Here is a 14,926-nt window from a genome sequence, read left to right on the forward strand (position 1 = left end):
TTTCATCATCAGCCTGAAATGGAGCTGTGATGTCTTAAACAGGAAAATTCAGGAAAATATCATCAATATGAGCATCACAGTGGGTTTTAGTTGTTTTTTTTGTTCAGCAGTTTAACATCTGATGCAAAGAAAGTTCAGCTTCAGCAAATAAAATACTGAAGAAATTATCTGGCCAAGGGCCTGCAGCATTGTATTGACCTTGATGAAATTTTATTGAGTGTGAGTTTAAGTATTTGACATCTAATGCTTAGACCAGTCATAGTAATATTGGCTTTCTTAATATTTGTGCTGTTCCAGGCTGAATCTTAACTTCCCTTCAGTGCTTGGAGAAAATGTGTGTCGGAAGCATTCATAGGTTGCAGACAAGTTTGCTGCCTGGGAGCAGTGAGCATATCCCTGCTGGGGAATAGGCTTTGCCCACGGGCAGATCAGACCTGCTGGCTGGCAGAGCAGAGCATGGCAGCACTAGTGGTGATCCCACAAAACTGATGTAAATTGCTTTGCACTTCTCTGCCTCTCCCCTGGCCAGAGTGTGCAGGTGCAAATAGAGAAAGGTGTAAGGGAGCCGAGAATGTCACGATCATTAATAAATGCCCCTACAAAAGCAGTGAGCCCTCATGGCTGCATCACAGCGAGCACGAATGTTTTTCATTTGAAACTGTTTGAGCAGAGCCATTTACCACCTCACAGCAGTTGGTTGTGCTCTGATAAAATGCAAAATGTTAATACAGAGGAAAGCCTTCTCTTGCCTTCTACCTCTTGTGCTAATGTTAAAGGCTGCTATGAAGTGCTTTGAGTAAAAGAAGTTATTCTGTCTTGTATCCAGATTTTTCTGTATGTGTCACTTTGCAAACTCTCAAACAAAGTTTCAGAATGAAGATTAAAAACATCTGGGGTTTGTCCATAGGTTTCAAAGGGGTAAGTACCTATGCAGAGATGCATATGAAATTATGTCCAGTTACACTGGGAAATTGATTCTTCTTCTATCTCAGCAGAAAAAAAAAATCCTTGAAAAGGACCGACCTATAAAGCTTTTCATTTCCTATCAGTCTGCTGGAGTAGCACTGATGATTTTATGTAGTAGATATCAGTTGCATTAAAAGATGAACAGGTAGTATTAGCAATAGATCATCTGTTATAATCTTACTGAGCACGTTCTCTCTGCAGCACAGAACAGTTTTTCTGTCCATTTCAGACAAGGCTGAAATTCAGAGATTAACAAAGTGATTGCAGCTGGTGTTATAAGGGATAGCACCCTGAGATATTTATCCTTCACTGTCAAGGAGTTAGGCTAGATGATCTAATAGGCAATTTCCATCCCTAATATCTGTGATTCTTCTAGCTGAAAGGCAGCTGGGGATGCAGACCTTACAATTTCTAGTCATTATTTAGCTCTGCTTTATTTCTTCACAGTGTTTGCATTGTTGCCATGAAATAGTATTGGGCAAAATTCTTAATCTCAATGCTGTTTATTAAATTAAGGCAATTCTCTGATGTGCTCCAGCATTTCTCTGTGAAGAGGACCCCAGTTTGTATGAACTGAGGAGCAGAAGTGTCTCAGGTTTGCCTGCCAGTCGCGCTGAGCTCGGGCGCTGCCCCCTCGCACGGTCCCGTCTGGATCATCCTGAGCTGTTCCAGGCAGCTTGTTTGCCTCCAGCTGTCACTCACCCTGCCCTGGATCCCCAGACAGTCCACTCCTGGGGATTATGCATCTCCCTCTCTTGATACCGAATCTGCTGCTAGCCATGGAGGTCTGCAAGCAGGGAGTGCTTTCATCTGGAATTGGGAAGCTGGTCTTCATGAAGAAGATATATTTTTTAGCTCAAATAGAAGCAGTTGAAAAAATAGGTGCAACTTAAAATGTTCAGAATCTAGAGAGCTGACCTTTTTGTTTTTCCTGGTTATATTATCAAAAACACTATTAAACCCTTAAATATTATTTCTTTTTTAAAATTTCAGATGATTGCTTATGTTGTGAAACTGTTTCTCCATTTCTGATTTCTGTCCCCTATCATTCCATTCTTCAGCTCTTGGAATGGGACAGGGAGAGTGCTGACTGTGCAGGACCTGCTAGGGATTTTTCTTGCTTTCTGCATCATCAGAACATTGCTGGATGCCAAAGGAGCCTTCCTTTTATTTTTCAGTTCTGCTTTTCCCTAGCTGCAGCAATTTCAGTGCTTATCTCTCCACTCCTGGCACTTGGGAGTGTTGATAAATGTTTGTCTTCAACTGGAGCCTTGATTCTTTGTTTACAACCTCTTTAATTCAATATTTTGCAGACCAGAAGGACAGGGAGGGAACAGTTTTTCACTGCTTACATGATCATGGGGTAAATATTAAAAATACGCAGACTGAAAATGACTGTTTTGCCATTTATCTTCTTTCTGATGGGCCAGATGCACACCTGCTCGTGTGTGCTTAGAGATCTGCAGTCACCTAAGCACAAAGGCCTGACTAAAATTGGTTTTGAAATATGAAAAAGGAAATGTTTTTCATTAATGAATGATCACCAGCAGTGAATCTGGTGACTAAAATCATACACGTCTGCTGAGTTTATGATTGAACACTTGAAATTTGAAGCATTTAAAACTTTCAATGTCACAGTGCTGATTTGGCGGAGGTCCACAGGCTCTTCTGCATGCAGGGGTGCAGATTCCTCTGGGAAGGACTTTGCAACTCCCCAGGGCACAACACTGTGGGAGGGCCTCCTGACCCAATGGACATACTTGAAGAAATTCTGATAGAAGCAAAGTGGTTTCTAGCAGAGCCTGTTATGCTCTTCAGTGCTTCAGTTTCCATGTTTAAAATTTTAAGCACTCAGGTTTTAACAGCATGACTGCTGAAGCCTTTGTGAAGCTCAGCTAGGAGCCACTTAGCTTTTCTGAGGAAAAAATATTTGAAACTTTGTTAGGGCTAAGGAGGAACTGTTTGTGTACCTGGCTGCTCTCTTGGCAGTGTTCTGTACAGGCCCTTTCTTCCCTAATTCCATCTGGGTATCTTAGGATGCAAAAGGAATGGCATGGAGAATTTGAAACTGCATTTATGTAAATTGAGACTGAGTCATCTGGGATACTGTGTGCAGTTCTGTCACCTCAGTGTGGGGTTTGTCTGTCCTTACCTAAACATTTTAAGATGTCGAAGTCTGTAGCAATCAATCAATGTCTCTTCTAGACAAAAGAAAGAAATGGGTATTTATAAAGACTGAGTCCTCAGGCACGTATTAGATGCCAACCAGAGGATTAAATTAATCACTGTGGGTGCCTGCAGTTGGGCAGATGAGCCCTACCGTTTATTTCCAAAGGTGTTGCAATCAAATGAAAGACATTTCAGAGGCAACAGAAAATGGCTAGAGAATAGGCTGAAATCTCTGTATTCTGAGAAGATTGTAAAGTTTATGTTTGATTGCCTTAGGAAAGACATTTGTAAGAAGGGATGCGGTAAGAAGGGATGCAGTTGAAGGGGAAATTTTTTCCCCTTTGCCTTGAAAACTGAGGCAATGATACTGCAGGAAGAGAAAACTGAACTCAGAAAAAGAAAAAAAGCCCCACAGTTTAAACTAGAATCCTTTCTGCAAGAGAAGTTGTCTGAGTTTAAAAACCAGGAATACTTCAAGTTCATTTAGACAAATGTCTTCATAAAGATTTTCTCCAGTTAGTTATAGAAGGAGTTTTTGAGGAACTATTACTCCTCTGTCTTCAGGACTTGAACAAGTTTTGCAGTACTGGGGAGCAGGATGAGATCCAGCAGGAAGGGCACATTTCTCTAGGAGTGCATCTTGTAACCAGTGGTGGCTGGCAGTGACAGTGGCTGTTGTGGCAGGGCTGCCACCGCTGGCATTGCGGCCTGGTGGTGCCAAAGGCCGGGCACTCTGGTCAGGGAGCAGTGAGGTGCCAGGGGGAAGAGCTGTCGTAGAATAGTGAGGGAGGATGGACAGATCTTTCCAGAGGCCCTGCAGAGCCAAGAAGCTGAGCTCCATCTTGAAAGAAAGGAGAGAAAAATAGAGATAAGCTTTGAGAGTCAAGGGTGGAAACTTTCAAGATGGTGAGGGCTGGAGGTTGGTTACTGCTGACAGCATAACTAAGGCCCCTGTTCCACCTGTGATTCATCAGGTACAGAGAAGGTAAAGTGCCTGTGAAGAGGTGGGAGAGATGACCTCCCTCCCTTCAGATGGGGCAGCAGATCCAGCAGAGCCTCAACCCTTAGAAGGTTCCAGAAGAGGATGGTGTGGTAGGTATCAGAAGCTCTCTCCTGAGGAGACAGAAGCCATTGTGTGCCATCTGCCGCTGTCACAGGAGGTTTGCTGCTTGCCAAGAGCTCACACATGAGCCTTGCAAAGAGGCTGCCAGAGCTTGTTTGTCTCCTGGACTATGACCGCTGCTGCTCATCCATGCGGGCACCCATGATGCAGCCAGGGAAGACCTTGAGGAGTCAGGAATGACCACACAGCTCTGAGTGCAGGGGTGAAAGGTGCAGGTGCCCAGCTGAGGTCTCCTCAGTCCTGCTGGTGGAGGGGAGACAGCTCTGGCTGGTGCAGGCACATCTTGCAGGCCGTGATGGTGGTGTTGATAGCCAGGCTGTGATCTCCAGGGACATGGGGGATGCTCTGAGGAGCAAGGACTGCTGAGCAAGAATCTGACAAAGTGAGCTGAGGTCATCTCTAATTGGCTGCACAACCTTGTGAAGGTGGCTTTAAATGATGCTTATTGGGGAAGGGGGTTCATTCTCTGAAGAAGAGGGTGAGCAGAAAGATGCAGTCTACAGCTAAACTGAGCAGGGTGTGTAGGGAAGATGGAGCCAGGCTTTCCTTGGCGGTACAGCATGGAGGAAGGATGAGAGGCAAAAAAGATGGGAGTTTAAAATCAGAATTATGGAAAGAAATGGGACGTCATGAGGGTGTCCAGATGCTGGCACAGGTTTCCCAGAGAAGTTGTAAGATCGCCATCCTTGGAGAAACTCAAAACTTGTCTGAAGAATGACCTGAGCAACCAGTTTTAACTCAAATTACTTTGAGGAGGATGTTGGTCTAGGAGACCTCCAGATGTTCTTTCAAACCTGTATGACTCATTGATTCAGTAGTTTTTTACAAATTATTCTGACACATTAGGGTTAGCCATGGCCTGATATCTGAATTCAGAGTTATTTTGGTGAAGTCCTCTATTCTTTGCCACGCAACAGATCAATCTGAGTATCTCCAGTGTTTCCTTATACCTTATATGTCATCGTACCATATGGAGCTTGGATGTGATCTGGTATGGCAATCCTTGGATTAATTTACAATTAGGAATAACAAAAATTTGTTTTACTTTGATTTGTCCTTAGGCACATGAGCAGATGTGACTACTCCTGTTGTGATGCATACAAATACTAGTTAATTATCATAATCAAAAGGAATTGTTGACATATAATTGTTTAGGTAATAGTCCCTGGCTTATATTTACATTAAATCCTATAATTTTAAGTAGCTATGAAACTTTAAAATATCTTCAGTAAATTACTGGTACTGAACACCTAAATGGCATAACAGTGGAGGAGGTGGATGGTTAAAGGCTGTCTTTTACCTCCTTGAGTGATGGAACTCTGTTTCTGGGAGAGGTCATGTATGCTATGCTGCTGGGAGAAGGTTTAGCTATTTTGCCTCCATCCATTCTTGTTACTGAATTAAAAAAAAGAAAAAGAAAAGAGGTGGAGGTATTTTACTGCTCATTCTCTGTCTCATGAGCAATGTATTATCAGTAGTGGAAGAAGCAGTGCCCCAAACTGCCCTTGTAGGCAAACAGGTGTCATATCTCTTCTCACTGTTTTGTTTAGACATGGCCCTGGTAACAGAATTACATTTGTAGCAAAATGACATTCACCAGTGATGAAATACAGCAAACTGAGAAGGTGAGCATAGTGACACTCTAACGATGCACAGCAATATGCCATCATAATTCTTGTCTGAGATGAAGAAAGACTTTGTGACTTCTTGGATTGGTTTCCATTCTGGCTCCGAGCGCATTACATCGAGCTCTGTTTATGACCCATGTTTAAATAGTAAATCCTGGTTTTGTCTGTATTAAATTTGTAAGATTTGATAGGAGTTGCCGGTGAAAAGTGGTGTGAGTTCATGGGGTTGTTTAGGATTGTCTGACAACAGCTAGGAAACTGATTTAACTTTCAGGAGAGAAAGTTAACATGGGAATTTTTTTTTTCCATTCTGCACTGCAGGAGAAGGGATGTTTACCATTGAAATAGGTTCAGGACTAGGAGATTGCTTGTATTGTCAGATCTTGAGGTAGTCAAAATTATTTTTCCCTGGTTTAGGAAACTTCTAACCCCACTCCCTGGTTTAGGAGTGCAGTATGTGTTCCAGGCATGAGAAGGACTAAGACAATCTGTGGATGATTGCTCAGGTGTTCTAAGCTGCAAAACTTCTTGAGCAGACAAGAAGCAGTTTTTCTTCCTCTCTGTTGTGATACCAAGCATTGCTGCATTCCATATTCTTGCTGTAAAAGCACTTTGGGACAACGAGAATGGAGATTTAATTTAGCAATCAAACATTTCTATTATTCCCTGTTTCATGTCAGAGGAGTTGCTGGTGGAATACTGATATTCTGTGTGTAGAGAGTGGGGCTGAGGGAAATGCTCTATGGAGATGGGAAATGACAGGTCTCACTTCTTCGCTTAAAGCTATTCTGCTTTGCTTTGTTGTTGCTGTGAGAAAATACATCTCTTCTAGATGTAAAGAGTGGATTTTTCTGCCTTCTGAGCAGAGGAAAGCTTCTGAGTCTCAGTGAGAACATGCCATTAAATATGTTTGCAGCCCATTAGGCTTGAAGACTTCAACATGTGCTGTACCACTGAGAAGGAGATGTTTTTTTGATATGTGATGGTTTCACTCATATGGTGCTTCCATCGTGTTTTACAAGAGAACATGCAACTTTTAAAGCCTTTTGGCACAGGTAGGTAGTTAAGTTAGTTCCCACAGAGATGTAAAGTGATTACTTGATAGTTAACAAGAAAAACCTTTTCCAAGGTTTCCATCTATGTTGAGGTTTTTTTTTTTTTTTTTGTTAATGGGATCACAGAATAGTTTGTGTTGGAAGGGACCTTTGAAGGTCCTCTGTCCAGCCTCTCTAGAATGAGCAGGGGCATCTTCAGCCCAGAGAGAGCCCCATCTAACTTAACCTTGAATGAGTCACCTACCACTTCCCTGGACAGTCTGTTCCAGTGTTTCACCATCGTTGCTATAAATATCTTCTTTCTCATTTCTAGTCTAATTCTATCCTCTTCTAGTTCTAAAACATTGCCCTTGTCCTACTGCAACAGGTCCTGCTAAAAAGCCTGTCCCCATCTTTCCTATAAGCCCTCTTATGCTCTTTTTGAGTGCATGCATTTAAATTTTAATTTTTACAGTTTAATTAATTTAATTTTTAAATACAAAAGTGTAGACACTTTCTTACAGTTTGGTACTAGAAAATAAATTTTTTGCAGTCGTACAAACCTAGTGTAGCCTGGTATACAGTTTTTTCTTCCTGCTGTCATTAGGACAGATGACTCCTTCTGCAAACTTGTGAGCAAGAGTTTGAGCAAGGTGGGAAGCTCAGCTCTTTAACTGCTGAATCTGTAGGTCAGTAAGCAAAATTTGAGACTTTCAAAGGTGATTGTGGTTTTAGAATGATATTCCTCTAATTAAGGAGCATTTTGACTATTACTTTCTAAAACAATTAGATGTCTATTCCAAAAGGCACCAAAAGACCATACATCTCTAAAATTTCAGTGCATGTTGTTGTGAGTCTGATCAAAATGTCCATGTGTGCTTTCGATACAGAAGAAAAGCTTATAACTCTCAATTGTGTATCTCTGTCTGAATTCTGGCACCAGGTCAAAATAGACAGGTGAAGAACCTCGGATTTGATACAAGCTAGTAATTTTTGAGGAATAACATTTTGTCGTAAGTGACTTGGAAAATTCAAGAGAGAAAATTACATGGATATCACATGTCCTTTTTTTGCCAAAAGATCTCTCATGAATTCATTCAAATAACAGCAGCCGCAGCAGCAGTAATAGTAAGAAAATAAACATTTCTATACATAAGTATTTTGGTGAACTCTGTAGTAGTGGTAATAATGCAAATAAAGACAATTATATACCTGTGTAGTTTGGTGAATACCTATTAAAGTGAAATAGCATAGAAGTGCTTGAAGCATGCCATGATTTTCTTCTGATGAACTTGACTTTTCTGGTAATCTGAAAGATGACTGAAGAGTTATAGCTTGTAGGAAAATAAGCCGAAATAAATTGCATCTTTATAATAGTCTTTATTAGAAAATGCTCTAGGGAGCATATAGAGTTTAAAAATTCAATGCCTTTTCCTGGTGATACTTTCATCACAAAATAATGGCATTTTCTTGCAGACTATTTCAAATTAATTATTTTAAATTACTGAGATAGTTGGTGGGTGATAGTTTTTGAGAGCTGTTTTTGAGAGTGAAGTGGCTCCTTTGTTATGTGCAACTAGCCTTATAAGCAGTATTAATTATGTCACATTGTAAAATTCTTCCTATTTAAATGGTGAAGTAAGATACAAGGAATGAATAATAATATTTAATATCTGTTGTTGCGATGGGCATATGGCAGGTAGAAGATAAAGAGGAGTAAAACTGAAGAAAAATAGTGCGTGAAAAGATCTGTTAATTGAACTGTGCTCCAATTCCCTAATCTCACAATTTTTAAAATTATTCTTCCGTAGCCTCAGACCATTCGGCAGACTCTTCAAAAGACACTGCAGTATTTTGAGCATCAAGTTATTGGGTAAGTGTTAATGTGAGGTGGGGAAAGGTGCATGGTAATGCTTTGCTCTGTGCTTTCCAATTCACAGCCCTCCGTGATAAGCTTTTAAATTTATTTTTAACTTTTTCTCTCAAACTCTTAGAGTTGCTTTGGAATAGCAATACAAAACCTGGATGTAAATGGTAAACTGCTGTTCAATCCTGCTTCTGTACAATCCCCTCAGATGGCGACTGCTTAATGAACTGGAATGTTTCTTATAAAAAGAGAATAGCAACTCCTTTTCAGTCATAGAATATCAGGTTGGCAAGGGACCTCAAAGCTCATCTAGTCCAACCTTTCATGACAGAAGCATGGCCTAGACAAGATGGCTCAGCACTCTGTCCAGCTGAATCTTGAAATTGCCCATCATGGGGCAATTAATCCTTAATCCTTTGCCACCACTTCTGAAAGATATTTGTTGACTTTGCATTTGTATAAGGAGTTGTTATAACTTTTTTCTTTTCTGTAGTTACAGAGATGCAGAGAAGAATTTTCACAATATATCAAACAGATGCTCCTATACAGACTGCTCTGGCAATGAAGAAACTGAAGATGTCTCAGGAATTCTCCAGTGTACGGCTAATGTGCTTGGTATGTGTTTTTTCAAGGAAATTTGTTTCCTTTAGTTGCAAGGAAGTTTTACTGACCATCCCAATGCCAACAATGAAACAAGAAATTTTTGCTCCAACCACAGAAATTTAGAATATAGGCAGCAACATACCAGTGCACTGTTACTACATTTGTTTCCTTTTCTACATACATTTTGCACTTTTAAGACAATCCAGACGTGATTGTCAGTGGAGGCAATGAATGTGTATTGTGCAGTACCCAGTGATTTGAGAAGTTTCAAAGGCTTTTGGCAAGTGGACTTGCTTCTGTGCCAGCCTTGGAATTATCTGTAGTGTTTTTATAGGGGTTCTGAAGAAAAACAGACACTTTTATCATCTGTGGACGTGGTGGGCAGAGGGCCTGAGAAACAGTAGCAGGGTGCACCTGAGACATGAAACATTCTGGAAACTTAGATTTTCTCCAGCAAGAGGCAAAACACTGAAATCTGAATGTGTATGATAATTGAAGATAAGTTTTAACTTTCCATGTCAGGGGAATATGGTGAGGTGATAGTCTGCTCACATTGTGGTCTTTACCCTTGTATCCTGCTGACTTAAAATACTTTCGGAGGATATGCATTGTGTATCTGTCTTTCTTACTGCAAACTGTTAAGCAGACTTGATGTGCTCTGTGAAACAGCAAACATGATCTAGTTTTGGGATGACTGTGTTTCACTGACATTCAAAATGTTTTGTCTTTTTTTTTTGCTATCCAGTGCCTTATTCTGTAAAATGCTAAATGCTCTCAGGGATGCTCTGTGTGTCTCTAGCTGCTGCTAGAAGGAGGTGGTGTTTTGTATTTTGCATGTGTGGTCATGGAGAAAATTTAGAACAAATCAAATTCTAAATGTTTCCAGTGTTATTTACCTTTTTTTTTTTAATTCTAAAATTTTTGCATGCTAGTTCTCTAAAATAAATGCTAGGAGTGATAAGGCAGTACTCATGCAAAGCAGAGACTTTTCATGTTATCAGGTGCACATTAATATTATAAAAAGCCAGACTAGACATTCAGTACTTGTTTCACCATGACACAAAATATGAGTTATATGAAACAGCTGTGAATAGTTTTTCACCTTCATAGTGCTTTTAAAGCAGTGTGTCAGTCCCAGTACCTCAGCATGGCTGAGTAATGTGCAACCTGTTTCCTCAGTGGTATCCTCAAAATGCATGTTTATTAGGGGCAGATTGGGACCACAGTATAGGGATAACATCTAAGAATTACTATGTTGGGAACTATTAAAGTGGGCTTTGTTAAAAATTAGGTTGCAGAGACTTTTTCTTGGACAAGTTTGCCTCTTAAAGAAAGAGTTCTTAGCAAAAAAAACCCACTTCAGTGTGAGCAAAACACTGTGATAATTTAAAAGCAATCCTTCTCCCTATCTGGGATAAGAACATAAGGGAATGAACAGTAAACCCAACTTCTTTATTTTAATTGTGGCTCCTATCACAACAGGGAAAAAATGGATGGAGGCTGTGTAATTAATGCTCACATACACAGTTATTTTTCTTGTTGAATAAGGATTGGGAAGATCGGCCTCTGTGAAAGAGGGATGTAACCACTGGGGTGTGTACCTGGAGCAAGGGGCATTGCTGAGACAGGAGGCAAGCATGAATCTGGTTGTGATGAAGGCTAGAGAAACTGTTGAACCAAATCTGGCTCTTAGTTCATTTATATGAGCAGTAAGAGACACTTGCTGTCTAGGGCTGGAAGAAAATGTTTCCTTAAAGATGCTTGGAAGCATCTTCCTGCTCTCTGACCTTAGATACTGCCAACATAATTCACCTCTTCCAGTCTCCTAACCACCTCTAAAAAAGTCATTTGGCATTCCTTATTCATCAGAAGAGTGCAAATGCTGAGATCTCTGGTAAGCTTGGAGGACTCTGAGCAGATGCTTCACACTGTGGTCCTGGTGCTTGCGCTGCTCACAGGGAAGTGCTGACTGCAAGCTGTTCACTCAGCTCGGTGCATGTGATCCATCATGTATGAATGCTGCAATTTTCCACCTCTCAAGTCAGCACTAAAGTGTGTCACCATCTTCCTGCAGTGCAAGGACCTGGTTCTCCTTGTCTCCTTACTGAGTTGCTCTGCTACAAGTCTAGACATCAGTAGAAGTCTCCCTGCTTTAAACCACTGTAATGGAAGGAACCCATGTCCATCAGATTCACATGCTGTAAACTGTGTGTGGTACCAGATCGGTCCCACTGTTTTCCTTTACAAGGACAGCTTCTGAGGCTGGAGTATTTTATTTAACTTTCCATCCTTTCAAAAACAGTCCAGACAGCTTCATGATGGACTCAGCTTTCATTAATTAGTGCGTGCATACTTTTACAGTGTCCTTCATAAGCATGTAGAAACAGAGAATCCTTTAGGTTGAAAAAGACCTTTAAGATCATCAAGTCCAATTGTTAGTGCAGCACTGCCAAGTACTCCACTAAACTGTGTTCAGAGGAGAATGACAGTGTTGGTTTGAACCTATTTTAGAAATAAATGATAAGAGAAAGATGTCCATGATGAAGTATGTTATGTGGATTACTACCACATTTCTTTCTTAGGTGACTATAAACTTATACTGAGGTATGTTAGAGAGAAAAGTTGTATCTGAAGAGATTCCTTATTTGACCTTGGGCAAGTTTTTATTCTTTCTGTGCCTCAATTTCCCATCTGTATAATGGAGATAACAGGATTTTTGTAATCCTTTAAACCACATGTCAGTGCTATTCAGATTTCAACCTTCTTGAAGTAAAGACATTTTCATACCCTTTGTACATTCAGCATTTTGAACAATGACAGCAAATCTCGTTTGGGACTGCTTTTGTCCTCACGATTTAAAATAATTTGATTTCATGTAAGATTAGAGTGTGCATTTTTACTTAAATGCTTCCAGAATACAGCAGAAGACCTTCATGTAGCTGCAAATTAAAACTTTGGTAACAGGAAATTACGGATGAAAACTTTTTTGTTGTTTTGTAACTGCTTTTAAGGAATTTATTCCGGGACATAAAGCCTTCATGACCTATCTCCTGTTTATTTCTTTGGCAGATATTCAAAGAAGGTCTGTGCTACTGAGTTGTACAAAGCAGTAGAGAAGTGCTCGATTTTCTTTTTGAACCCCACTCAGTACTTCCAATATATCACATGATATTTCTCACATCCCAAATGCACAAGTCAGATAAAAAGTGTACAACCTTCACCTCACCTCATCCAAACACTCTTTTCAGACACTGCAAACAATTAGTGTAGCCTTTGTGAATGTGAACTATTTTTCACTCTTCAGTCCTTCACAGGGAAAAAAAGAAAGGGAACTTCATTAAGGCAGTTATCTGTCTTTTAAATGGCATTGGTATTTCCTTTGGAGCCTCTTTGCATCTTGTTGAGGAATATGTAATCTGTCCTCACTTTGATAGTAAAACTAATGAAAAGTAACCTAAATTCATAGTCATATAAAAAGAGCTGTTGTGCAAAATCTGTAAAGCAGCAGTAACTGTTCACACCCAGTCTCTGACAACATGGAAGAAGTGTTGTCTTTGAAAGCCCATTTGTGTATTTTAAACTGAACTATCTAAATTGCATGTACTGCAGCACCATGTTAGATAAACTCTATAAATTACACTTGGTCATGCAGTCTGAAGTTACAAATACACTTGTATCAGATCATGGTTTCAGGAGAAAGGCCTGGAGAAGTAATTTTACCTATCTGACTTTCCATTGCTTAAGGCACTGAAAAAATTTCTCCTCCATTTTTTTAATTCAAGCAAATAATTTATACAACAGAATTATTTTTTGTCTCGTAAAAATTCGGCTTAAAAAATGCACAGCACATATCAATGGCTAAGTCAGCTCTGCATGTGGACTCAAGTGTATTGCAAGAATTTTTCCTATTAGGCATTTGTGACTTGTGGGATAATAATGCTCTTTCTTTAGATTTTTCTTCAGAGAGTGGCATGAAGAATTTGCTTGTCTGTCCATCTGTCTGGGCATCTTCTGTTTGGAGGATGATATGGTGCAGTGGCAATTCCCCAGGGATTCCCTAATACCCTGGTGATAAGGTGTATGGAATCCTGGCCCAGAGCCCTGTCCTGTCAGGGAGATAAATTGTGTTTCTGGATTCAGCTTCCCCAAGTCACCAAGGAGGAGGTGGAATCCATTGTTAGTGTAAGGTTTTAGAGAGTTCTTGCTCTGGGTGACATTTGCTTGTCACTACCAAAGAGAACATGTGCTGCAGGCTCCTTTATATAGGGCAGATCACTTCATGACTAAATATATCTTGCAGGGCTGATCCTTCATTTAGTACAAAGGGCATAATTCTATAAAAGTCATTTGTTCTCTGTACATTTGTCAGAGTTAAAGATCTGTGTTTCCTTTGTGAAACTAAGAAAATCTTAGCTCTTATATGAGACAATGGCATGAAGCTGTGTCAGGGCAAGTTTAGTCTGAATATTAGGAAAAGGTTAATCACCCAGAGGGTGGCTGAGAGCTTCACTGAGGTGAAGGCTGTTCAATTTTTATTGCTCCACTGCTGAGCACTTGGGAAGTGGTCACAGCACCAAACCAGACAGAATTCAAGAAGTGCTTGAACAGTGTTCTCAGGTCTATGGTGTGATTCTTGGGGATGTCTTGTGCAGGGCCAGAAATTGGATTTTAATGATCCTTTTACGTCCCTTCCAACTCAGAATATTCTATGCTTCTGTGATTCTCTGTTGTTAAAGAGGAATATGTTTGGGATCATTCTGGTAACTATTAAATAACTGCTGAGAAATACTGTATTTCAAAAGGCAGGAAATCATTGAAAAGGACGTGCCAGGACATATCTTAGCCTACCTTCTAACCATCTTAGACCAAGTGTAGTGTTTGGAAAAGGTAAACAAAGGTTTGGGACAAACAAAATCAGCAGACTGACTGCTTGGGAGGTGTCTGAGAACTGTAAATGCTTAGATATTGAAAGTATATAAATTTTTATCACTTCCCTTTGCACTAAGAACTGCAACTAGTCATTAGGATGCAACTAATTTAGGATACACAGCCTGATTTATAATTAAAGTTGTTGGTTTACAAATGGCGTAAAAGGAAATGTTACACGGCCCAGAGGATTTACAATACCAATGGATTCTAATAATACTTTATCCTGGGGGGTCTCAGCTATACTCACAGGGCTCCTGTTATTTAGCAGATGTTACAGTGCACTGGCAACACAAAAGTAATCTAAACAAAAAGCACATAATTCATGTGATTTCGAAACTGAGATGAGTACATCTCAATTAGAAAAGGACAAATGTTTATACCAAATGGCCTTAGACATCCCACTCTCCTCAAATCAGAGCTATTTATTGTTAGAAGGCAGATGAACTTCCAGCAGATAATGAGTGGTTTGGAATTATGATGTACAATAGCATCTTGTGGAAGTCTATTTATAAAGAACATTTTCTGGCCATGATTCATTGACTGAATGTAGGTGTTTGTCGTTATCTGAGGTGCTGTGAGGTGCCTTGTGGCCTCTGTCAAACCTTCA

At 40.1% G+C, this 14,926-nt stretch overlaps 1 protein-coding gene across 1 annotated transcript in view; it reads left to right on the plus strand.

Annotated features, from left to right (window-relative positions):
- The window catches only part of GUCY1A2 (guanylate cyclase 1 soluble subunit alpha 2), a 136,448-nt gene that overhangs the window by 5,834 nt on the left and 115,688 nt on the right, over window positions 1-14,926 (plus strand). The window contains exons 2-3 of the mRNA XM_058019172.1: window positions 8,732-8,793; window positions 9,281-9,402. Coding sequence (XP_057875155.1) covers window positions 8,732-8,793; window positions 9,281-9,402 — 184 coding nt within the window. The remainder of the gene's footprint in view (window positions 1-8,731; window positions 8,794-9,280; window positions 9,403-14,926) is intronic.

Source organism: Melospiza georgiana, chromosome 2 (genome assembly GCF_028018845.1).
Source record: "Melospiza georgiana isolate bMelGeo1 chromosome 2, bMelGeo1.pri, whole genome shotgun sequence".
NCBI classification, from domain to species: domain Eukaryota; kingdom Metazoa; phylum Chordata; class Aves; order Passeriformes; family Passerellidae; genus Melospiza; species Melospiza georgiana.